Raw genomic sequence first — 26,522 nt, forward strand, 5'->3', positions numbered from 1 at the left:
AGTTTCAGGACAACTTTTCTCCTTCGGGATTTTCTGATAGAGAGCACCATCAAATAAAACAAGTTGTTAAAGTCCTGCGGCAGCAAAGCAACCCCAGATCATCATCACACTACCATCAACAGTTTGACTGTTGGGATAATGTTCTTTCTATGAAATGAAAGAAATAGATGCCAACCTTCCAAAAATTCTACTTTTGTCTTGTCAGTTGACAGAATATTTTCCCCAAAAGTCTTAAGGGATCATCATATTTTGGAAACTGTGAGACGAGCCTTTGTGTTCTTTTTGTTCTTTTTCAGCAGAGTTCTCCCATGGAAGCTGTTTTTGCCCAGTCTCTTTGTTATTGTTGAATCATGAATTCTGACCTTAACTGAGGCAAGTGAAGCCTGCAGATGAGCTGTTGATGCATTCTTGGAGTAATTTTGGCCACTTGGGGTTGGTTCACCATTGTTCCAAGTTTTCTCTATTTGTGTATAATGCCCCTCACTGTGATTTTCTGGAGTCCCAGAAATTTAGAAATGGCTTCGTAACCTTTTCCAGACTGATAGATGTCAATGACTTTGTTTCTCAGCTTTGGATCTTTGGATCGTGTAATGATGTGTTCCGAATTGATTCAGCAGGTCTGGCAGTAATCAGCAATCATGTTGTTAGCTGAAATTAAAATAATCTTTTATAAAATATACAGTTAATCACAGTTAATTTGTGATTTAACTTTTTCACACAGGCACATCACTTTAAAAATGCATTTCGGATATACTCGGGTTATCTTCGTCTAATATTAAAATGTGTTTAATGATCTGAAACATTTCAGTGTGACAAATATGCAAAGAAGTAAGAAATCAGGAAGGGGGTGATTACGTTTTCACACCATTGTATATATAAGAGGAACTGGTCTCAGGTATGCAAAAATCACTCCATAATGCAGCTGTGAAAAGATTCAGAAGCCCTGTAATATAATGTAAACCTTCAAGGAAAGTCTGAAAACATGATAATCCATATCAGTTTTTTTTCATGTGATCAGAGACCAATGCAGCAAACTGAAGCAACAGTGTTGCATTAAAAAGAAGTCCAAGTCAGGACCTCTACTGCTCGCTGCTATAGTGGGATCAGATGACTGTACACTAAGAGTTCATGGGCCCGGGAGGAGGTGAAAGATGATCAGATGGCTCAGTGGGTGCAACAGGGTCTATGATTGGTCAAATTGACCTCCCTAATGTTCTCTGGTGAAATGAGATGTGAGAGGGGAGTGTGTCAGGGAGAATTATGGGCCTGTATCAGATCTTTTAAGCTCCTTTAAAAACTATATGCCTTTGCTTCCAATGCCTTACATGTTTTAAGTGTTATTTAAAAGCTGCTGGAGAGCTGTTTTAACATCCTGTAAAAAGATATAAAGTAAAGTAAAAATAAAGTAAAACGTCATCAGATACTTTTAGGATTTGGACTATGCAGTATTATACAGTAAACGGCATCACTATTAACTTGCATTTCAACAACTTATTAACAAAGACACGTGAAGTAATCAAATATGTTCGAATGTTTGTGGGAATATAGTTCGAGCGCGTTTTGAAATCATTTTGAGTGATATTTGTGTGTTTTCCCACGTTATACAACAGTGAGCGGCCAGATCTGCTGATCCTCAGATTGAGCTCCAAAAGACATGAAATCTAATTTGAGTGTGAGAACAAACAACAGCCAGAACATTCAGGACAAAGCTGAAAACAGGAGCAGCTGCCAACCCCAAAAAACAAAGCACAGTAAACTGAGAGTTCAGTTCATTAGCCAAGAAGAATAACTAAACTCCAAAACTGAAACATAATGCAGAAGAACTAATGTGATCCATTGAAATCATACCTCAGAGTAACAACATGTCAAACAATCCTTCATATTTGCAAAGTTATTTTAAACCTGAGAACTGAGAAACTTAGGGAGTAAATTTTAGCGCACAAATTTGAAACCGATGTAGAGAATCATCCATTGTTTGTGTAAATAATATAGTATTATGATGATATAACAAACACTGACCTAACAACATGATGCAGTCTGCAAGGAAATGATGAAACATGACTTTCCAATACAGCTCCGTGCTGACAGACAGGAAAAACCAAAATGCTGGCTGAATGACAGAGCCGGTCACATCTACATCAAACTGAAAGAAAAATTCAAAATCACATGGGACAGTGATTAAAAAAAGAAAGAAAGAAAACACAAATACTGAAATAAGCAAGAGAAGCAAAAGAAGTGTGGGATTCATCCTGTTTTCAAAGAGCTCGGTTATGAGGTGCTGGGAACAGGGTGCAAAGCCATAATTGGACGCTTGTTCCCGGCCAATTTTTTCAGGGTAAATTATCAACGCATGGGTTGGATTGCTGGAACCACATTGTGGAGGTGGGAACATTGGGAGCTTTGAAGAGCCAACTTGATGTGTTAACAGAATCATTTATCACGCTGGGATAATGTGACGGATCAAGCAAAGACCCTGCATATGCTGTTGCTTCTACATTTACCCTGCTGACTCAATGCAGAAGCAGGCAGCACTGACAGAGGTGCTGGATCTCCGTGTGCAGTCTTTTCATGTGTGTGTGTTTAAAACAAGATGTGTACATAACCATGGCAAAGCTCCTATTGGCAAAATGTACAGAGCCTTGTGTATCTCGAAGTTAGTGAGTAAAATGATGACTAGGCATGTTGCTTTTGGAAAGCTTAGGACTGCCTTGTTTGCCCTCCCATACTACACAAAACAGACAGTCACGGCTTGCCACTCACCTCCAAGTTTAAAAACTCAAACAGGCAAAACAAATATACTTTGGATAACAATAAATTTAGAAATGTAATAATCTCAGGCTTTCTATTTGCTAACATAGAATGCTACACCAGCTCACAGCTTCAAAGTTAAAGGCTGTGTAGAAAATTGGTATAATTAAAAAGTTTCCCTCGCACTCCCATTGTCATTACTGGAGCAAAGTAAGCATATGAAGTTTATGTTGCACAAGTACTATATATACTCACCTAGAGAGTGGCGAAATGAAAGGAGGTGTATCAGCAAACTAGGATTCTGAAATAAAATGTCCTGGTTTTTGTTAAAAGACCCTCAAGGCATTAACTTAAAACCCACCTGTTGAACTGTCAGAACAAAAATGACTTTATTTAAAAGGTTATTAATTTACCCCAAACAAACATAAAAAACCATAAATCATAGAAAAGACTGAAACAAATACACTTTAGCCTACAGCTCAGAAAAGGACCAAGCTACTACTTATGCTAAAAGCTAGTAAGCTAGCTAGTCCATTGCCTTTATTCATATATGACTTTTACTGGAATCTGTTCACAACACTGCTTACAGAAAAAGCAGAAGACTTGGACTTTGCTTTATATTGCCACAAAAAATATTAACTGTATAGAGTAAAATATAGAATTATACATGTTGTGCCTTTATATTGATGATTGTGTTAGCAAAGTGGCAAAGTTACTATCACTAGCTTCTAGCACATATTCCAAAACTGTTGAAGGGATATCCTAAAGTTAAGAGTGCAAGTGTTAGTGTAAACTAAATTTTATTAAGCTGGCTGTCATCTCGGACAAAAAAACCGTGGCTCAGGGGGTTGGGAAGCGTATCTGTAACCGGAAGGTCGCCGGTTCGATCCCTGGGCTCTCTGTTCTGGTCGTTGTGTCCTTGGGCAAGACACTTTACCCTACTGGTGTTGGCCAGAGGGGCCGATGGCGCAATATGGCAGCCTCGCTTCTGTCAGTCTGCCCCAGGTCAGCTGTGGCTACAACTGTAGCTGCCTCCACCAGTGTGTGAATGTGAGAGTGAATGAATAGTGGCATTGTAAAGCGCTTTGGGTGCCTTGAAAAGCGCTATATAAATCCAATTATTATTATTAATCCATACCCTCCGTACCTCCTAAGAGCTTAGTATAATAGTCAGAATATAAGTGGGTGTATAGTATACTAGAGGAAAGACTTGTGTATCTCAGTCCAGTGTTATAGTGTGTAATCCCCATCTAATCATTCATATACGTGGATACTGCATGGATATAAAAAATAAACACAAATACTACTAATAAAACAAAGTAATACTTCTGCATTATCCACCAAGATGAAACATAACTTTTTAAATCACAGGGTGCTGGTTTGAATTACATGTCACACCAGTGCATTTTATGCCCTTTTGCCAATATGATGAAGAGATATTAGTATGTATGCCTCAAATGGTAGAGCATAGTTGAACCCCTGACCCCAGCCTTAGAGCAGCCCTGAATTACAACTGTTGCTCTGGATCTAGATGTTTTCCTAGAGGAGGAAGCAGAACTCTTTTTGTTGCTAGACCACTAGGTGCTCAAGTAATTGACAAAAAAAGTTTGTGCTGGATGCCACTCAGAAATGGAAAATTTGTATCCTGTGCATAAAAACTAGATTACATTTCATGACCATTTCACAAATTGCCATGAGACTGGGCTTTTATATACTATAGCTGGCCAGAGACCAGTCCAGGGAGGGAGGATATTTCATACATTAAACCGTCTCCATGCAGGAGGTGAGGTAACTTGGAGCTGTCAGGAGTTGTGCTTGTCCAACTGTGCGTGGTGTACATTGCTGTGCTAGGGGAAACACAGGATACATATAGCAACTGATATGTGGCATATATGTGAAACAATGGGGGAGGGGGTGTGATAGGGAAAAAAAGAGTGAAAGAGGGGCTTCACAAACAAAAGAAAAGTCAGTTACACACAGAGAGAGGAGGTCAGGGGAAAAGCTCTGAAAACCAAAAATCAGCAGAAAGAGGAAGAGAGAGAGAGAAGGGGGAGAAAAAAACCATTTGCCTTCAGCATTGGAGTGGGAGGAGTAAAAAGGAGAAGTAACAGAGGAGAAGAGGGAAAACGAGATATGGAGAGAAAAAGAAAGAGTGAAGGAGGAGGTGGAGAGTGTCAGGGCTAAGGGTGATTAAGCCTGGAGTCTCCTCTCTGCAGAGACACGTGCGCAGACTTAATCAAGTCGACGCCAGCCAGCCACATTTCCACATTACTCCCTGGCTGCCTGCCTGACAGGTCCAAAAGAGGGAAGGGAAGAGGAGCTGAGGGAGGCTGCCCGCCCATACAACCACCCACCCTCTTCTTTCTTCTCCTCCTCCTCCTCCCCTGGTTTCACCATCCCCAGGCCCTGAGACGCTGCCAGAACACATGTGAGCACGGTGGAGGGAGCGGGGTGGTGTAAGTCAGTGAGCAAAGAGCAGAAATACAACTGACTCCAATAAATGAAATGTTATTAGCTGACAAGTCAGTTACACACCCGGAAAAGATCTGTTGTTTTTTTCAAGTGAACAAAAAAAGAAAGATTGTAATGAAATCAATGAAACCAACTCATTCTGAAAACGCATCTACAAATGCATATTGTACCACACTTTAAGACAGATCGGGACATCAGTCGAATAGGTTCTTATGTTGTGTGTGTTCAGTTTTAAATTGTGGTCATATTGGGGGAAGAAAGGCAAAGAAATTCTAAGACATATTTGAGTATGACATTGACGGGTGTGATGTTTTTAATCAGAGACACAATTTCGCAAACTGAAGCAAACACTCATAGTGAAAACACACGGCACACACCCTCAACCGCACGCTCTCAGTTTCATAGACTGTTTTTTTTTATTCTTAACATCCTCCCCCCTCGAAAAACATACTGCGCACCTTCCCGCGTCCCTCCTCACCACCACCACCACTGCTACTATATCACTTTCATGCTGTTTCTTCTCTCATCGCTGGAGGCCAAGTGGATCCAGGCCCAAGGTGAGGTATAGCTGTGTCATTTAATAAGTAGCTTAAATCCAACACGCACAGGGGAGCACAGAGAAACACATGTTCACATACACACAAAAATGCCCGACCTCAAAGTATTAATTGTCTTAAAATGGGAGGGGGTGGGGAGAAAAAAAAGTTTCCCTAAATATTTTTTTTTGCATCTGAGCTTAGTGTCATTTCACCACGCCAAATGAGGTCTGCTTCCCGCATTTCCAGTAACGGGTCAGCTTCTAATCTCCTGAAGTGAAAGCCAGAAACAAAGAGACATTTGGTTCCGCACCGCTGTTCCTGAACAAGCACCAAACTGTAATTTCAATGTATCAGCGAAAAACAAGGGCCGGCCAGTCTAATCGGCCCTACAATTATGCGCAGGTGGTTTGATGATAAGGTCACATGCACATTTGTTTGCCTCCTGGCACCGTATCAAGTGCAAACCTCGATCTTAACCACATGCATGTGTGCGCTCTCGCCAACACGAGCGGGGGTCTTCGGTGGTCTCCTCTGACCTGTAAAGCGAGGGCTAATTAAGTGAATGGAGATGACAATGAACAAGGGCCTCCCGCGGTCCAAGCCATCACTCAGGCCTGCTGTAATGAACACCCACCCACAGGTGTGCTGATCCCTAGACAACTCCACACACATGCGTGCACTCGCACACAAGTACCTCCCTTTACACAAAAGGGTACACTCAAACATGGTTTCATATGCACATTAGAAGTGCGTGCACACATCTGTTAACAATACATTAGAAGAAGGCTGACGCAGATTTAACATTCGCGTATAGACAGAGATGTTTGAGCCTGATGTGGCAGCGCTAATAAAAAGTGTGCCATCAGAACCTCACCCATGAGCACTCGTCACCTGGCCCTGCTACAAGTCAAGATCCTTCAAACAATAATCACGCATCTGTTCTGCCTCACATTTTCTATTTACTATTGACACACCCGAATAAAGTTTTTTACTCTATTAGCAGGGTGGTGCCATTTTTCATTACTGCATTTTTAACTTGATGAAGGTTCTCAGGAAATGGTAACCAAACTAGCCCTAAACGCTCCAATGTTTTCATTTCACATTTCAATTTAGAGTGATCTGCCGCTTGAATAATGTTACCCGAGCAAACTTCCTCTTTGACAAAGCAACAAGTAGGTATTACTGCCCCCAACACACACAGATGAAAACCAGGTTTTCTTTAGCTGACTTTTCTTTTCCATTTCCAGCATGTGATTTAACCTCGCCACTTCATTTCCTCAGAATGTGCCAGGTTAAGTGCTGTGACTATGCCCGGAGCGTGATTTCAGCCCGCTTTTTATGGCCTTAATTAACAGGCCCTAATTGCTTCTGAAAAGAAATAAACAGGGTAACCAGCAGAGTGCATCCTACTGTTAACGGATTATTTCCTCTCTGAAAACAATAACAGAATGTTCCGCTTTATTCCCAGGGGACCTGTTAACAGCTCTCGGCCTTGACATTTCTTACAAATGGATTATAGATGCGGACGTTGGTCCCGTTTTGAGTCCTCGAGACACGTGCGTCTAGCAAACGACAGCCTGATTGAGAGGAACGAGCGCTCGTTTGTCCTGAATCGTAATATTTTCCCATGTCATAGTAGTTATTCATAAAATTATGCTTGGAAAAACATTACACTGAATTGTGGAAGCCTCTCAAGCTTTGATGAGCTTGAAGTTCACACAATCCCAGCTGCTGTGATTACTATTCGGCATGTAATAAGCAAGGCTCCTAGCCAAAACAAAAGCAGGGAATTCAAAAGAACATGTTTTTTCTCCCCTTCCCGAGTCTTTCTAGTATTCCGACGACAGGAAATGAGTCTTAACATCAAAGCCTGAGGAGGAAGTGACTCTCTTCCCCCTACTCTGTGTGAAGCTGTCCACTACACCTGACACACGATGGGAACACCAACCTATGGGTACAAGTACACCGTCTGATAATTTGGTTTGTGCCTTCTCAAATACAACTTAACCTATGATATCACCCAGTAGTACACTGACAGGGTAGAGGCCACCAACACCTAGAAATTTCTCAAAGGTACCAAAAGAGCCACTGGAAGGCTTAAACAGTGAGGGAATTTGTATTTCGAGGGGGGAGGCTCATCCTGTGGTGGAATGCAAATATTTAGCTTGCCCCCTGGTATAAAATGAAAATTACACAGTACTACAGGAATACCTGTGTAGCTACCCAGGTGACCGCCAGCCTGGCTCCATCCACTGGGATGTAAATATAGTAATTACTCACAAGCCTCATGGGCACCAGGGGGAGTCAGTAAAGGAGTCTTATTGGCTGTTGCTGGACAATGATTCATGGCAAAAAATGAACTTGCGCTGGCACGCCAGCACTGAGGCTGACACAGCTAATCAGGGAGGCCATGAGAATGTTTCTCTGTGATTTAGGGTAGACGTAAATATTTGTTGCTCAGTGATAAAGAGGAGGAGATTTATTTGAGTGGGAGACACAACAGTCGAGAGCCAGGATAACAATGCTGCTTAGGGAAAGTACTTAAGTTCACACTCACGAAGAAAATGTGTGTATGTGTGTGAGAGAGAGTCAATTAAAGGAGAGTGATAGCAATTGTTCGCTGTTTCCAATTTCAGACAACCCCGAGGTCTCAGAGACATACAGCTTATACATCTCTGCCTGTAGTAATTCAGCTTATTGTTAATTACTGAGGGAGGGAATAAAGCATGTAGGCATGCAGACACAAACACCTCCTCTGTCTATATTGTGCGCTGTGATGCCGTGTACACTGACATGTGGGGTCTGCGTGGATGAGAAACACTGACAGGAAGAGGAAAGTTTCAAAGAAAGTGGCACATGTTTATAATGAAATGAGAAAAATCAAAACAGAATAAGAGAGAAAAGGTTATGGATTGACAGAAATAAGACAAAGCAGGGGAAGGAAGGAAAAAGAGGGAGAGTGCCCTCTGCAGAGGGAAAAGAAAAGTCTAAGTGGAGTGACCTTAACAATGAGTGAAAGAGACAGAAGGGCAAAAAATTGAAAGAAAAAGACAGAAAGAGCTCCTCATCCCGTGCCCAGTGCTACAAAAAGCAGATATTGGTATATCAACAACAGCAGAATAATTATAAATCTGTCAAGGCAAGACAGAAAGTCAGCTGCCCATTCACTGTCAGACTGTTAATAGGAAAAAGCCACAGATGTGTAAAAAAAAAGTAAAAAAGAAGGAAGAAATGACATGTGAGACTCTATTGGAGATCTAAATGAATCTAAATCCTAGAATCCACAAACTAAACTTCAAGGCCAATAAAAGCGACAGTTCATTACGTTAGCTTCTGTTGGGCAGAACCATGGAGCTATCTGCCTACAAAAACTCCACATCCCAGCTGCCGAGCATATGCAAGTAAGTTAATTAACTTTTCTAGCCACAGAAGTTCACTTGGAATTAGCCGCTAGGTTTGCTGATGTTGGTTTACAGGGTACTGGCAGCAAGTTACTAAGTTTCTGTGTTTGTGTTTGCTAGCAGTCTAGCAAACTTTAGCTCGCTACTTAAGCTTAAGCTACATGTATACCAAGGACATTAGCATACTAGCTTAATAATGCTACATTTACTAAACTGGGAAACTGGGAATCAGCATTTTAATCATGCCTACTTGCTATTGCTTTTTTAAAACAAGCGAATTAAAGGTTCAGAAAACCTGAGCCTACAGAGCAAATTCAGGAACTTAAAGAATGATGACATACGTATAAGGATAAACTTGAAACTCACTGTCTGGTGGATTGTAAGGTTTGATGAGACTGTGCCACACTGTGTGTAAAATATGTGGTCCTCTCTTTTCTCTTTAAATACAGTATAAGGTCATCAAATGGACTTCTGACTTGTCCTGCCTGATGCAGCTAACTATTTCTACATAAAGACTTTGGTACAGAAAGGTAGTCTGTATATTACTGATAATAATATGTGGCAACCATAATGGCAGCTTTTTTGTTTTCATCCTTATGATCGTCATATGCTTTGTAAGGAAAAGTAACCTTTTTTTGGACTTTCATGTACTCAACAAGTCCCTTTTATTCAACAAGAAATGGTCCCTGTACATGCTTATGTTATTAGGTCTTCTTGTGTCCACATATCTTCCATTCAATGTGTGGATCTTTGTATTTATGTAACTTATGTGCACGTCTAGTGCCTGCTGTCAGCATGTGTCGGGGTACGTGAGTGCCTGAATGGATTTTCCAGAGGCGTACCGCACTGGAGCCATGTGTAAAAGGTTCTTTCCTTGTATATTGACCATGACCATCCCTCCTCCTTTACTGCACTGCACAGCAGCCAGCCACACCTGCTGCACATACACCTGCAATGCAATAAAACCAGGGCAGCAAAACAAAACACGGCCCAAAGAGGTCTTTAGCCGTCTATAGAACAATGTAATACAGAGAAAAGCATTTTGCTTAACACAGAAGTTCCTATTACCAGCATAAATTTTAACCTTAGAGCTTTCTTTATTTTGGACTCATTTGAGCCTGTCATTTCTCTTTTTTAAAATTTCCTTCTTGTATAAGAATGGTAAATGGCGTGTATTTTTATAGCGCTTTACTAGTCCCTAAGGACCCCAAAGCGCTTTACACATCCAGTCATGCACCCATTCACACACACATTCACACACTGGTGATGGCAAGCTACATTGTAGCCACAGCCACCCTGGGGCGCACTGACAGAGGCGAGGCTGCCGAACACTGGTGCCACCAGGCCCTCTGACCACCACCAGTAGGCAACGGGTGAAGTGTCTTTCCAAGGACACAACGACCCAGACTGTCCGAGCCGGCGCTCGCACCGGCAACCTTCCAATTACAAGGCGAACACCCAACTCTTGAGCCACGATCGTCATGTCTCATAAGACTGATAAAAACTGGTCAGACCTATCAGACATTATTGAGAATTAATTCAGACAGTATAAGTTATAAGAACTTTGCAGACAAAAAAAAATGGAAAAGACATTAACTTCACCATTTCAGTATCTCCCTCATCTCTGTAGAGATGGCTTAATGGAGCCCAACACACATGACTTACATCAAAGACCTGAGAGTACTACTATTTTAGTCAGCACTCCAGCTATACTGTAAAAAGAAAAATCTGTGGAGTGTGGGGTGCTGGAAAAATACCATTAAATAATGAAAATTTACCATCACAAAAAAGAAAAAACCACCTACGTCCGAATCCTTTTACTGCTTTACCCAACCATTATATAACAGTTTATATTTTTCTTGTGTTCCTTCCTTCCTTCCTACCTAATGTAATTAGTTTTGCACATAGTTTCTTATAAACTAAAGAGCTGAACAATATATCACAGGCTACACTTAAATACAATAAGTTTGGGTTTGAATAAGTTTGGGTTGTTTTAGAACTTTCATTGTGGTTGACTTCCATGACATGGGATACTTATGGTTAGCTCAAATTCACACAGGGAACATATCACATAGCACTTATTCTTTGCACATTGCAGTAGCCTCCTTTACTTGACCTAACATCCAGTTGACCACTTTTATTAATTAAAAGTCTGGACAATCACTTACAGTTTTTCAAAGACAATTAATGGGCTCATATAGTGCAACGCAGTATTAAAAGACCTTAGTTTAATCCTTGCCTTGAACTAACAACCACAAGCCACTCACTCACTAAAGAGCTTGTAAACCACACCCAACATTTTGACAGCTCTGTATTTAAACATATGTGCCTCGTAACACTTAAACATAAATGAAGAAATGGAAAAAAATAATGGAAAATCAGGAGGAAGATAGGGTGCTGGGTTTGGTGGTAATGCTGTGATTAATTTTGCATGTTTATTTGAATTGGTCACAGTGACGAGATGGGTGACAGGTGCTGAAAGCTGGTCCAAGTATGTTGGGCCTGGATGATGGTTTGCAGATGATGGCTACTTTTTCCAGAACCCCTACCAACTGGACTGAGCCCAGTTGGCTAACTGATGGCAGGAACCAGACTGTTTCTCTCACTAGAAGTTTATTCTTCTGCTTTCTTCCTCCCTGCCTCCCCCTTTTCCTTTCCTTAATACCCATCTCACTGCATCTCCACCTTCTGCTTCAACTTCCTTGGAAAGACCTAGTGGGACTCAGAGCTGGAAAGGAAAATACAGACTTGGGGAAAAAAATAAAAAGGAAAAAAAACATTGTTTCTTGACTTGTTGCTGCTCACTTTTGCTGATCTGATCTAGGATCAAATTCAAAGCCTCTCAAAGGTCAGGGCCATGGCCAACGTAATCTTACACTATCAGACTCTGTGTCATTGATAAACAGGGGAAAAAAATCTCTCATGTAATTCTTTCACCGGGAAGAGAAAAAAAGCAAAGAATATTCCTAACGTTATGAAATGAGTAATGTATAACAGTTTAATGGAAGATCACATGTCACAGTGAGCCCCCACGCGGAACCTCCCATGTGCACGTGTGAGTGTATCCCATGCTTTCCCAGGGCTCTGCATTTCTACCATTAGCACAGTCAGGCAGCCAGTTAGTCATCAGGAGCCGAGCTGTCACTAGTAGGCCTGAAGGTCATTTATCACCTAGCAGCAAAAGAGCAGCTCTCAGTTTCCCACACACACAAACACACAAAGTGTCACACACTTATAAATACAATAATAGACACCTGCATTCAAAACCTGAAACCATAAGTGTTTGATACTGTGACATACCGTGAAGGTGACAACGTATATAAAGGAATAAGAGAAAACAAATGCTAACACATCACAAGCACGCTTGTTCATTCACTAAGCGTTTCAATTTTCACTCCCATATTTGTCGTTTTTTTAGTGTACATATAAATTTACCCTGTAATAAAAAAAAAACAACGGCCCTTTAAGGATAACAATGATGCTCGGGGCTTCATTTTTATGATAATTCAATATACATGATGGCACATTACTGCTATAAAAGCATTTTTTTATTTAATTTGCTGGCAATTAGGTTCTTGCTGTCCTGTCAGCTATAATTACCCCACAAAGGAAAATAACAGAAGTTGATAGTACAGTATGGCTGTTGCTTTCTTTTCCTTTAATTTAGACACGACCCTTCCAACCTACAAAAATCTTACATTATATCTGAATCTTCTCTGTGATCCAACATGTATCTGAGCTACAATTCAATACAAAAAACACCTTAATTCACTTCCTTTTCCATCGCGGTTGATTTTTGAAGCTTTGGCAGAACCTGAACACAATATCAGTTTCGAATGCTCCCTCTGCGTGACTGGAGCTGGTGGGAGCTGAGATTTGAACCGAATATCACAAGTCTCTGATTTAATCTCATAATAGTCTGCTTTAATGTCCAAATGCAAGACATATGTGGCATTGACTTAGTTTGCTTACTTGGGCCACGTAGTAAAATCTCCCAGGACCAAGACTCAGGAAAGGGAATTTGCATTGGAACTGAAGCGTTCATACTAGTTTAGTTTGATGCTAATTAGCCGAGACACCCCTTGGTAAGTGGATTTAGAGGTGCTGCTATAGAAGATGAGCACTGAGAGAAACATGCGCTTCACAAATGCTTAAAAATTTAGATAAGGTTATTAAAAACATGAAATTTAACTATTTAGGGAGATTTTACATCAATACGGTGATACATCGAGACAAGCAAAACACTGTTGCTTTTGGCTCTGTCCAGCTGAAATCTGAGCTACTCTAAAGCAAACACAGAACAGCAAGAAAACTCAATGATACATGCTTTTCTTTATCCCCTCCCACACCAAACTCTTCATCGTGTACCTGTGACTTTTGAAGACATTACACCAACCTCAATTTATTTCTTCACAAACTTCTACTGGCCAACACTAACCTTATACTAACCATACAGCATGTTTTCACCTCAAAATGTAACATGTTACATTCTAGAAGCGTGCTTTTTCTCTCTATAGGGACTACACATCCCCATGAGTTCTGTGCAAACAGACTAAGGGCCCTACATCATGAGTAAAACCTGGACCACACACACACGTGCGCGCACACACACACATATACACTGATCTCATACAAACTCTGCAGCAGTGGGAGTGTTGTGACTGAGATAGGGACACCGGGGATTTGTTTAAAGCAACAAGCCCAGCAGAGCCAGAGCTCCTAGAGACAATTACATTGATCCTCCTCTCGTCGTGATGCGCTAACCTGTCTGTGGTACCATTCATCCATCCGTTTTCTAAATGCAGGCCTGCCTATCCCGGTTGACTGTGGGTGAAAGGCAGGCTACGCTGTAGACGGGTCGCTAATCTGTAACTGGGCTACCCATGATGTCATCTTCTGTGAATATTATTTTACTTCTACATGACTTAATGTGAACACAACAGCAGCAAACCTCTTTGTCTTTGTTTATGTGATCAGCATGATGTCATGCCTCTGCCTTTTTCTGTATTATCTTAAATGCAGGCACCCTTACAAAGAAAAATCTGTTACTCTTACATACACACTACACCAATCCTTCTGAGACAATAATGACAAGATATTTCATGTTTTCACAAGAAATTCTGCACAGCTGGTACTCTCATCAAAGTGTGTTATTAGTAGAAAACTGAAACTAGAAGGAAAAAGAAGAAACAAAGTGAAGTGTACATATTATTAGTGTACATACAACCACAGTCATTGACAAACTATTAAAGTGTTATATGACATTTTCTACCTAAAGGATGCCTTGGACAATTCTAATTATTTTGAATTTGGAGACTTTAACCTCTGCTTGGCCTCTGCAGCCAAGTTTACTTCCCTGTCTGCTTTTGTTACATCCAGCAGTAACTTTCCATTTGTTTATTTATCCTGGGTGATGGCCTGTAATCATGTTTTTCTGGGTCCATCCAAAACTGGACACGCCATGGCCACAGGATTTCTTGGATATCCACTGAAGCCAGGCAGTTGGATTTGGCTGTAACAGAGAGAATGTTACCTTTTGGCCTAGACTGATACAACTACACAAGATGAGCTCAGAGGCCACGCTGGATGTCTCTGAGACAGCTGCCCACCAGCCTGCTACCAAGTTGGCTAGCCTATACTTTTTGCCTTCAGCTATGATGATTCCCAGAGTCACCATTCTGACGAAGTCACTGGAAATTTGGCCTGATAGCTGCCACTGTGACTCACTTGTAGATTCCCAGTCTATGTCCCTTTATATCTAGTAAATTTTTGTGCTTGCCTATCAGATCTCTGGGTGTTTACACAGTAATCTGACCCTTCTCCTTGCCAGTTTTTAGTACATCTGCATTTCTTCCCTAGCCTTTTTGTGTCTTCCTGTGTTTATCCCCTGTTTCTTTGCGTTATTGGATTCTGATGACTTTGAATTTGGTTTTCATCAAATTTATGGGCTTTGATTTGCTCTGGAGCTGCCTTTTTTTTTTACACTTTGCTTGCTGTCGGCTTTTGTTACATCCGCCAGTATCGAACTCCAAATGTTTGTCTTCGCTCTACTTGAGTGTCCAGTATTCGCGCATTTGTGTCCCTTGCCTCCGGAGCAACGTAACAGTTCTTATATTGTGAGCATCCAGTAAAAAGATCATCTGCAGTGACACAAAACAACCCAGTCTGTGTGTTATTGCCACTCCTCCGTAGGGATTATCCAGTGATAACAATCTGGCACTGTCGCAGCCAGCAGCAATCCCCTTGACCCAACTGAGTGATTTTGCACAGCGTGTGACCGGATGGATTCCTTTCTGTCCCCACAACAGGAATGGGACAGAAAGCAGTATGGGAATGAGAAGGGGAAGTAGGGATTCCAGGTCCACATTTACTGTTCCACTTCACTGATTGTGGGAGAGTTATTGTTGCTACAAACTGCAGCGGCTGTCAGGAGTGACCGATGGTGGCGAGGCAAGTCTGGGATAATGATGGCAGTAACTGAAGGGCAGCACTGACAAAACCGAGTAAACACCAAGAACAATGACTTTGACATCGTTCAGCTGAAAGCAAAGGTCCCCATCCTGATGTACACTGCTCAAAAAAATTATAGGAACACTTAGAAAACAGATCAGATCTCAGTGAGGAATAAGATAAGGCCAGATATCATTACTGATATGTGTTAGGAATGAAAAGACAGCACATCATTTAATGCAAATGAATCTGATCAACCAACATCATCCTAAAAATCTAAGTGAAAAGATGTTGTGGTAGGCTAGTCTGTTTTGCTGGTTCATTCCATTGCAGCAACTTAAAAAGGTACTCAGTAGTTTGTGTGCTTGCACCACAACGTTGGGGCATGCTCCTGATGAGATGACTAATGGTGTCCTGTGGGATCTCCTTCCAGATCTGGACCAGGGCATCACTGAGCTCCTGGACAGTTTGAGGTTTCACCTGTGGCCTTGGACGGACTGAAACATAATGTCCCAGAGGTGTTCATTTGGTTTTAGGTCAGTCGAGCGTTGGGGCCATTTAATGGTATCAGTTCCTTTATCCACCAGGAACTGCCTGCATACTCTGCACCAGAAGGAACCCAGGGCCCACTAGGCTGTAGAGGTCCGTGCGTCCCTCCATGGATATGCCTCCCCAGTCCATCACTGACCCACCACTGAACCAGTCATGATGAACGATGTTACAGGCAGCATAATGTTCTCCAAGGCTCTCCATACCTTTTCACATCTGTAAATCCAATCCGATATTCAATGGCAAATGCCAATCATGCTCCATGATGCTGGGCAGCGACCACAAGGCCACTAGAGGACATCAGGCCCTTAGGCCTCCTTCTCAATTCACCTTCTGAATTATTAAAAACATTAGTGTTATTATAAATCATAAAAATAATGCTTTTAAAAGACTAAAAAAGGAAAATAATCCACAATATGAGAAGAGGGGAAGCCTTCTCCAGTCCTAGGAGAGGAAACACACACTGGGTTAAGTACACACATTGTGCTCACACACCCACAGGACTATAGATGCTCTTTCCCCCAGGAGTTGGGCAGCCTGTCTGTCACTCTACATCCACTGCACTGGAGTGAGCACATGCATAAAAGATCCAGTCTCATGACAAACGGGAGAGTTTTGAACTGGCAGCCAAGGGCCACTGGCTGCACTTCCTGCCTCTGCGCATATGTTTTGTTAGGTGCTTTTTCTAATTATACTTTGTGTAATCCTCTCCACTACATTGTGTAGTGCATGTGTGCAACCGTTTCTCTGTGTGAGCACAGAAAAATGTGTGTGTGTGCGCTCTGGTTTTGTAGAAGAGTTCACATAAAGCTGCTGAGGCCCTGTGTAAGTGCCAGTGTGTCTGAGTGGGAAAATCCCAACACAATGGGCAACAGGACCTGGACTAGACTTCAAATCTGTCAACACTAAAACAGACATGAGTGTGTTTATATCAACGTGTATGAGGATAGAGTAATTATTTTGCAATCAATCACTGGTTGAGGGCAAAAAATGTGCTTTTATTTATGTGATTTATTAGACTATCAATGGACAAGTATGATGCTTCACTTTGTCTTTGCATGCAAGTGTATGTTCCACCTTACCTGCTATACAGTGGACTAAAAACAAGGCACGGAAGTGTATTTGCAAACCTTGCAAGCCAAGTCTTTTGTCCTGTCTCCCTCCCCTCACCCCCAGCTGTTCGTGGCAGGTGGATGCCCCTCGCTCAACCTGGTTCTGCCGGAGCTTTTGTCCTGTTAACCCTTTAAGACCTACCATAGAACCAAGTCCGCCAGAGCTTATATTATATTTTTACATGTTGTAGAGCCATTTTTGGGAGCATTTCAAGTTGCTATACATCAATACAACCATTACAGCCTAAATTTTAATAATATGCATGCATTAAGTGCATAGTAATTACATAAATTGCAAAAAAGTGCAATAAACTACAAAAAAATTTAAAATCGTTTTTGTTTTTTAACATATATTTCTAGTTAGAGAAATTTAATAGGCTTATCCCTCAAAACTGTAAATACAAAAAAGTTGCACAAAATAGTTTCCCACCACAGGAAATTTATTTTGAGTGTCTTCATAGTTTTATTTTTGAAATACACCAATCTTTATATACTGCAGGAAAAACGAAAATAAATATTATAGTGCAAATTTGCAAAAAAGCAGCATATGCATCAAAATAAACTATTTCCAGCAGTGCAATATGAGTCCTAAGCATCTCATTGCATGGACGTAGGAAGTGTTATGAACAGCTGATCGGATCGGCAAAGCGAGTTTCTGGAATGTTATGTTTTTGTTGCTGCAAGTGCTTTTTATGCAGTTTTTGCAAAGCCATACGTGGAAGGAAACTGTGACCTAGGACAAGCTGATGGCATAAGAAGTAAGTACAACTCCTCCGGTTTCATATGCAAAAAAAATTATTGCGCTAGCTTACGTGGTGGCAGTGCTACCGGGATTTAAAAATAGTTACGCAAAACGGAGCGTGCCTGCTCTGACCGGTTTTAAAGGGTTAAAAGGGAGTTTTTCCTTGCCACTGTCATCAAGTGATAAAATGCCTTAAGGTTACTGTTGTTGGTATTTGGTGCTATATAACTAAAACTAAATTAAATTGAACTGAAAATGAATTAAGCGCTACAGTGTGCATCGAAATGACAATTATCAAACAAGACCGGAATTGTGGGTACTGCTCAACAGCTATATAAATGTACATGATTAAGAACGTACAAAATGAGAGTTCCTTGGTCTTTTCTTTAATTTAGGTGCACTCAGTGCTGCAGATATATACATAAAACCAAAATAGCAGTGATTTACATGTCAAATCACTAGCGTCTGAACAGATGGTGCCAATATGGGCTGGTCACAGTATCACAGCACCAACTGTGCGTGAGATGGGCTTCATGCTTTCTGAGCTTTAACGTCACTGGTGTTTACTGTGTGTGTGTGTGTGTGTGTGTGTGTGTGTGTGTGTGTGTGTGTGTGTGTGTGTGTGTGTGTGTGTGTGTGTGTGTGTGTGTGTGTGGTCTACTCATGAGTTGTCAGTGTGTGCCTATCACAGGACACCTGCAGTTACTACAATAGGATCAGATCCTTTTTGGGGCCCTTCTGGGTATGCGTGTCTCCTTGTGAGTGCATGTATGCTCAGCTTAACAGATGTTCCCCGTCTATCTGTCCATCTCATCAGGTAAGACAGCAAATATGTGCTGGTTTCAGCCCATCCCCACTTGGGTTGTTATGCTGCAGCCTGTTACTGTTACTGTAAGTCACCTTCAGGTAAAGTAAACAGCAGTGCCCTGTCCTGCCTCAAAGATTCACAGCCTGGATGGCCTGAGGGAATGAGGAAGAATATATTGCACAATCGCTCACCACAGCTTACAATGTGCTGCAATAACCTGTGCACATCAATGCCACAAAGAGGCATTGGTGATTTTATTGTACGCTAATAAATAAACATGTATATAAGCATATATGTTTAAATATATGCTGAGTAAAAACAGTGCCACAAAGCTGATTATCCATGAAATCCATCTACTATGACCTTGAATGCCTTTTATAACAGCCTCGAGGTTACAGTGGCTGGTGAGTGATAAGTAAGTATGCGAATTTATTCCCAAGAAAGGCCCAATTTGGGCAGTTTAAACGAATGAGTAACACTTTCCCCCCTTTAGGCAAGGTGCTCTGCCCGCAGCTGCCTTCAACAGCAAACAGAATAACGGCTGTGGTCGTACTGGGCAGCTCCTTAAGTGTTAATGTGTGTCACTGACTGAATGAGAATAGCACATGTTTTTTCAGCAAAAACAGCCCTGTGTAGAGGTTAGAAAAATGAAAAAGAAAAAAAAGTAATTAAAGTCTCAAAACCTACAATTAAATGAAACTTGAGTAAATGGTGGACAAAACCTCTCAAATGGTTACACTTAAGTTTTCCTTTCCTTTCTTTTCTTTTTTTGACCAAGTAATACAACAAAAGCCTCAATCAAAGAGGCTTTGATATAATATTAATGAGGATCATGACTCACATGGTTCACTGTCTCTGGCTCCCAGCTGTTTGTGCGTGCACTTGTGTGTGCTCGTGTGTGCCTATTCTGGCTGGTACTATTTGCCTCCCTGTTTTCCTCCCTTCCAAAAGATTAATCACCCAGATGTTTCCTTGTTTTGCTGTTGGCTCTTTCTCACATTATATATCAAACAGAAACATCTCTCTCACTCTCTCTCTCTTGCTTCACCTCCCTCGTTCCCTCCCCAGCCATGAGGCAATGTGTTTTTCGTTAATGGTCGTGTAGTGAGTGGAGGCGTACCAGCAAGTGTAGGATTTCTTTTCCACTTACAGTTTGATTTCAAACAGACATGTCTAATTAAATTACGGTGCATTTGGGAAGATTTGTCCTTTTCAAGGAGTTGGAGAGCAGAGCAGAGAGACGGCTTGGCTGTCACTCCCCTGCAGCGTACGCCTTTATTCTGCAAAAACAAAACCCTCATTTTACCATCTGCTTCACAGGTGTCTGGTTACGTGTACTAATTGGAGGTCAGGTGAATATGGTGGCTCTGGCAACTGAAGTATCACTCACAGTGGGTATGCTTTACTGTAATTCTGTACATGCATTCCTCATCGCCTAACTTTAAGCATGCTAACAATGGGTCCACTTTTTCAGTTCATTTAATACAATCCTTTAAATGCCCATTTGTATGCATTCGAATGGGCATTCAAAGGAGAGCATCGTGGCCCTCCCTCCTACAGCACATTGTTAAATATAACAGATGAAATCAGTGTTTCCTGCACCGCGGGACGATCTCCACTGGCGCGTAACAGAGCCACTGCAGGTGGGGCATCGACAACCAGCGAGTGAGAGAAAGTTGAATGAATATGATTTAAGTAGTGAAAAATAATCAAATGAGGGTTTTCTGATCCAAACCTGCTGCCCTTTATTTCAACTTGGATCTTTGTTTTTTATTATTATTGATTGATACATAGTTGGAGAGTGGGACGAGAACTACTGCTATAATTTTTTTTTTTTTTTTAATGCAAATCGCCAGATTAAATGCACAGTACTCCTGCACTCTAACTCGGTCGAAGTTAATATAAAGTTACAGCAGCCGCAATTACAAAGCATTATGTAGGACAATTGCAGGGACAATTAATTTCTACTGAAGAATTATTTTTGAATCCATTAATTTTGTTTGGGTTTTTTTGGATTGCGACAGACTTTTAAAGTTGAAACACAGGCACTCACAGGCACTGTATCGATTTGTTGACTGGCTCATAAAAACAGACTGCATGCCTCTGCCAAGGCTGAAAATTCACTCCACACCATGCATGGGTTGAGTTTCTGGATCCAGAAGCATCTGGATCTGGATTCGTTTGTGATATTCCTTGAGAACATAAGATGATTTATTTTAATTTGGAACCTATTTGTAAAGATGTAAAGAGAAGGTCGACTCCCAAAAGATAATCACTTTTAGTCAATCAGACTTCACCTCTGAAGAAAAGGTTCATTGAGATCTGTTTTTTTTTTTAAATCCTGTGAACCAATAGAAAAAACTGAAACAACTCCATAACTGTTTTTTGGGGTTTTTTCAGCAACATTATGTCACCAGTGATGCCGTGTAAGTTATATGAAGGTGCATTTTTCATTTTGCACAACAGGTGACTTTTCCTTCCAATGTAGGTTTGGGCTTACCTACACTCATATAACACGCATTTATTCTTCAACTACCAATAAACCTCAAGAGCAAGTTACAGAACTGAGGACATATAAAAATGTCCTCATTTTTTCAAGCTGTCTTCACTAAAAGAAAGTTCAGTAAAAACCACAGATGGGCACGCAACAGCACACAAACGCACACAAACAGGTGTAACTCAATCCTGTAATCCAATCCCGACCCCCTGATGCATAAGTCAGTCCTGTAACACTACCCAAACCTATGCCAGTGCAACACATGACACATACGCACACACACACATTACCAAAACACACACTGTTCATACGGCTAGTTAGCCTGCAGCATATGTAGGGCTGGTGCTGTGAAGGGAACAAGCTTCTTTCCTATGCAGCCACTGGCCATATGGTGGCCAGTGGCTGGCCTTGGTAATTGATGGTATCTGTCGGTCTGTCCGCGGAGAGGGGCCCTGGGGCCCCGAGATGGCCAACTTAAAACATACAGAGATCCAGCATGGCGGTGGACGGGGGGGAGATGCTAGTGTTTCAGCCCTTCTCCTCTATTCATCCATTCATCTATACAAAGAATTAACTCCCCCAACTCCCACACCGCACACCACAATTGTGCTCGGGTTTTCTGATAAAGGCCTCCACTCGCTCTCTCTCTCTCACTCTGTCTCTCTCTCTCTCTCTCTGGTTGGCCCAGACCTCCCGTCTTTGAGTTAGAGTAAGGGGCTTCAAAGCCCCCTCGACTGGGCTCAGTCTAGGTGCCTCGTTCTGTTCTCCATGCCCTCCTCCACTGCTCTGCTGCTCCTAAGGTAACACCCAGAATGGGCTCTTTGATTGGTGTACAGTCAGCCAGATGGCACCCATTGATTGCATGGTGTTCACTGGGTACTGACAGACTGAGACTGGGAGACAACTGATAGACAAGGTGCTGGTCTATCGCTCACAAAACTCACACACACAAAAAAGAAGAAAATATGAGGCTGAAGCCTTTGTGTCCCTCTTTATGTTTTTCCACATAATATATGTGACACTCCTGGTAATTCATAGACATACAGTATATGAGAATGCAGGCTGTTTATGATTTTCTCCTAATCCCGCCATACATGGCCTAACTAAAAAAAAATCACATACAGCTAGCTCCATTTTCTCAGGGTCTGATGACCCTTACACATCTGCGTGTGACTATTTTCACAGCGTATGCTCGCTATACCCCACCTCCCCATCACCAGGGGTGAAACGGACGTACACAGGATGGGATGAGTGTGAAAGCGTGGGAGAGAGAGGAGAGGAGCAGGGCTTGTTCCCACAGGCCTGACTCATGGTTCTACACTTCCAACAAAGACCTCTGCAGCAGGGCACGGCACCCTAGCGTGTGAAGCAGACGGATGCACAAACACACATGAAAACAAATGCAACACATCCATGTGGATATTATCTAACACGCTTTCACAGCGTACCGTGCTTAAAGAGTTATGGTAAGTACAATATTTTTGCAGCTTTGTAAATTAATTTATAACTTCACAATACTACAGAGACTTGGGCTGAGAAAACAGGAGAAAGCAGATATTATGCATTAATTCTAACACTGTTCTAACAGCAAACATGAGGCGCAAAGTCACCATGAAATAACGTCTTGATTTTTGATTATTCATGTTCAAAATTGTGGTGTGTTGTGAGCCTGTCAACCCATCCACATGCATGCAAATACATCTCACTCTTGGCTCATTTAAATGCCCCAAAGTTTTTATGACGCCAAGAACAATGCAAAGTTTTATGCACTCGGACATGAACTTGCGGGATCCTGGTGATGAACTTAGAACTTCAAAAGCTTTGCAGATTGAACCCATTGAAAGGACAGGCGTATATGATGTAACGTCTCAAGCCATCTAGTAAAATGAACATCAATGGATGATGCATTAGAAGCTGATCCCAAATCCAGTGCGTGGGAAGCTGAAAGCCAGATGACACTCATTTTAATATCTAAGCATTTCGTTCCCACTTCAGCACCATTGGAGCGGCCACAGTGTTTAATCATTTCCTCTGAATTCTTTGAACTGTGTTCAGTTCCAAAATAAAAATACTTAAAAGCTAGCTAAAAAAAAAGAGTTGTTATTGGTTCTTAAAATAAAAATAAAGGGCACCATCATTTTTATCATTGTTTTGGATGTGAGGTCAGTGAGGTCACAGCATCGAAATATATTTCTCCTGCTTTACAGAGAAGAAGTCCCATTATGGCAAACACTGACGACACCACTGTACTGATACGGCCAATAGATTAGCATTTAGCAAATGCAATCACAATGACACAACTGTTGCCCAGGAGTGCAACTTTCTGCCTATGAGTTCTTACCATACCACATGGTGAATTTTCACTTACTTTAAAGAAAGTCTAGCTGTTAATTTGACCACAGTCAGCAGCAGCCGAAAGCACAAGCAATCCATTAAAACTTTTTTAAATTATCCATAATTTTCCCTTTACTTTTATTATTAGTTTTAGTTACATTTTTAATGTTTGTTATTTGCTATTTTATGGGAGTTTTTTGGGTGTGCTTTACATTTTTTGTAAGGTTGTGTAAGGATATTCATAGTCTGACGTACCAAACTTGTATGAAACATTAATGTGTTTAATAAATAGGCATAAATGGAGTCATGCACTGTGCGAGCTGTTGAGTTAGTTCTTCTTTTTTCGTTTTTGGTGATAAAAAAACGGAATAATAATAATATTATTATAATATTAAAAATTTTGCACATTTATGCTTTTACATTCTCATTCTACGAGTACAGGCTTGTTTTCTGACTTGGCCTGAAGGAGGCATTATATGCGCTTTTAGACAAACAGGCAAGTGTTAGTGATGCTGTAGGGTTTAAATCTATATCACAGATTATGTATCTCTTACAAAATGGGCATAGTATTGCAATATCCATACCAGTAACAGTCAGCCAACCATACCATGGCCTGATGAACCTCTGGACTGACATCAGTTTTCATTTTAATTTTGCAGAAATCTGATACGGTCCATTTGGCAGCCGACATACACATTACAGACAACAAGTCTCCTTTGGGTTTTTCTTTCTTTCTTTCTTTCTTTTCTTCCATATGGCACCAAAGCAGCTCTGTTTGTCATTCTTCTTTTATTTATTGTATTTAGTGCTGCCTATAAAAGCCCCCGGCTCCTCCCATGTCTTTCCCCCCGTACATTACAGGTCTGTCTGTGGTCTGGGCAAACAATGATGACTATAGTGAAAAGCTGCCTGCTTGGTTGAATGGCTGGTCTTATCTGCAGTATGCAGGCCACGGGATGGCAGCAGCACATGTGCTGATGACAGCCTCACACTGGACAGTTTCTGGCGCAATACAATACCTTCCACTGTACACCTGTCGCCTAGTTAGGCGTCTACAATGTCTAGACTAATCCAAAATAAGAAGCAGGACGCTCTCGGAGCATGCATGAGTTATTTTACAGTCCAGTTTTTAGGCAGGAGATGTCGACACCCTATAAGAACACCATCGCATCTGCCACAGTGAGATTTAGCATCGCTGACTTTGGAGATGTAGCGGACAACGTCAGCCACCCGCCCTCGTACTCCCACCCACCCCTCACAACTTAGCCACTGCCTTTGTTCAACCACTGTTTGCCCTGAGCTGCCCCGGCCTAGAACTGTTTGCTCTTTGGGGATGGAGAGAGTGATAAAGGAATGGAGGGAGATGGAGAGACTTGGAGAGGCGACGAGGCTCTCGATTTGTATAAGGTCTCTGGCACCATTCAAGATTTCAGGCTTTGACAAATGGAGGCAATAAAGGGGCGAGGCCTGGCAGGGGCTCAATTAACCACTAGTGGGGCTGGAGAAGAGGGGGACATGGACCAAGAACCTCGCCTCTATAGAGAGGGAACAAGTAAACTGCAGGGAGGGGGAAGGTCTGGCAATTTGTTCAGCTGTCTGTCTGTCTGTCTCACTGTCTTTCCATCTTTCATTTGGATGTGTTGACTTAGCTTTTGCACTTGAGGGGCAACTTGAATTTGTCTTACTGTGTCCTCACAATCACAGATATAGAAAAAGGTAAACGGGTTATATTTTAAAGAAGCCTGAAGATCAAGTGGAACTTGTTAACACACTGTTCAGTCTTTTTTACTAACCACTTCTTCATGCTCGTGTTTAATGGATTGTTGCAATGCTGCAAATGAACAAGGAATAACTCTTCAAAGCTAATCTAAAATTAACCTGGAAAAAACAATTGTTCACCCTAAAGCATCTGCCGTTCTATCCCAACACTACTTCAGCCAAGCGTACATGAATATGCTAGTGTAAACAGACCGTTACTTATGCAGAGCCAAAAAGCCAACAGTGCTTATTTAGGGGACAAGTTCACAATCTCTGTAGCGCTGCGATCCATTCTCAGTGACAGTCATTTGTGTACCTTACACTCTCAGCACCAGCTAGCTACCACCATTCAAATTCAAATTGAAACCTAGTGGGGGACAATGGTTGGGGATTCGCTGAGAGCAATTAGTAGTGGACTCCTCCAGTGTCTGGCCCAAAGACTTTCAGCCCTGTGGTTCCATCATGCAGAGGCACTGACCCCTTTCAGATGCAGGAAAGGAAGAAGAGAAAGAGGGTACTGAATAAAGAGAGCTGCCTAGTGGCACTGAAAAGAGACGAGGGGAGTGAACTGGCAGAGTTGGGACTGTGTGTTGGTTTTCCTCTCCCTGCATTACACTAACAGACATGAGCTGGAGTGTGATGGAGGGCGTAGGGCTGTTGTGTCAACAGGAAATGCACCAAAGACGATATTACCGTTAAGCAATGTCATATCAGGCCAACATAAGGGTGCACTAAAGGGACAATAAATTTAACAATAACCCTAAATATACTGGAAGTCCTTCAAAATCTGTGAATTTTTTACTTGTATCAAAAATGATTTTTTTTGAAAAACTAAAAAAACAAAGCCGACTGTCTTAATTACAACTCACAGAAGAGCTGTTTAATGTGGCAAACTCTTCCTGCCTTTGAGAGATCTGCAAAGATGGTGCAACCCACTTATCTTCACAGCTGGAGACACACACACACACACACACACACACACACACACACATATATACACGTATATATATATAATGCACACAGACACAGACAGGTAGAAACATATATAAACACAACACGAAACAGACCGCAGATTATGAGTACATGCAGCACGACATGAACACAGACAGAAC

The 26,522-nt window shown here is 41.6% G+C and overlaps 1 protein-coding gene across 4 annotated transcripts in view; it reads right to left on the reverse strand.

Annotated features, from left to right (window-relative positions):
* kcnq1.2 (potassium voltage-gated channel, KQT-like subfamily, member 1.2) overlaps positions 1-26,522 on the reverse strand; it is a 178,658-nt gene that overhangs the window by 81,503 nt on the left and 70,633 nt on the right. The window contains exon 16 of one of the 4 annotated variants that reach the window (XM_082542486.1): positions 2,020-2,143. The exons of the other annotated variants lie outside the window; for them this stretch is intronic. Within the exon in view, the coding sequence (XP_082398612.1) occupies positions 2,134-2,143 (10 nt within the window). The 3' untranslated portion in view covers positions 2,020-2,133. Of the gene's footprint in view, positions 1-2,019; positions 2,144-26,522 lie in introns of those variants that run through there. 4 annotated transcript variants of the gene reach the window in all.

Source organism: Aulonocara stuartgranti (assembly GCF_965226115.1).
Source record: "Aulonocara stuartgranti genome assembly, chromosome: 7".
NCBI classification, from domain to species: domain Eukaryota; kingdom Metazoa; phylum Chordata; class Actinopteri; order Cichliformes; family Cichlidae; genus Aulonocara; species Aulonocara stuartgranti.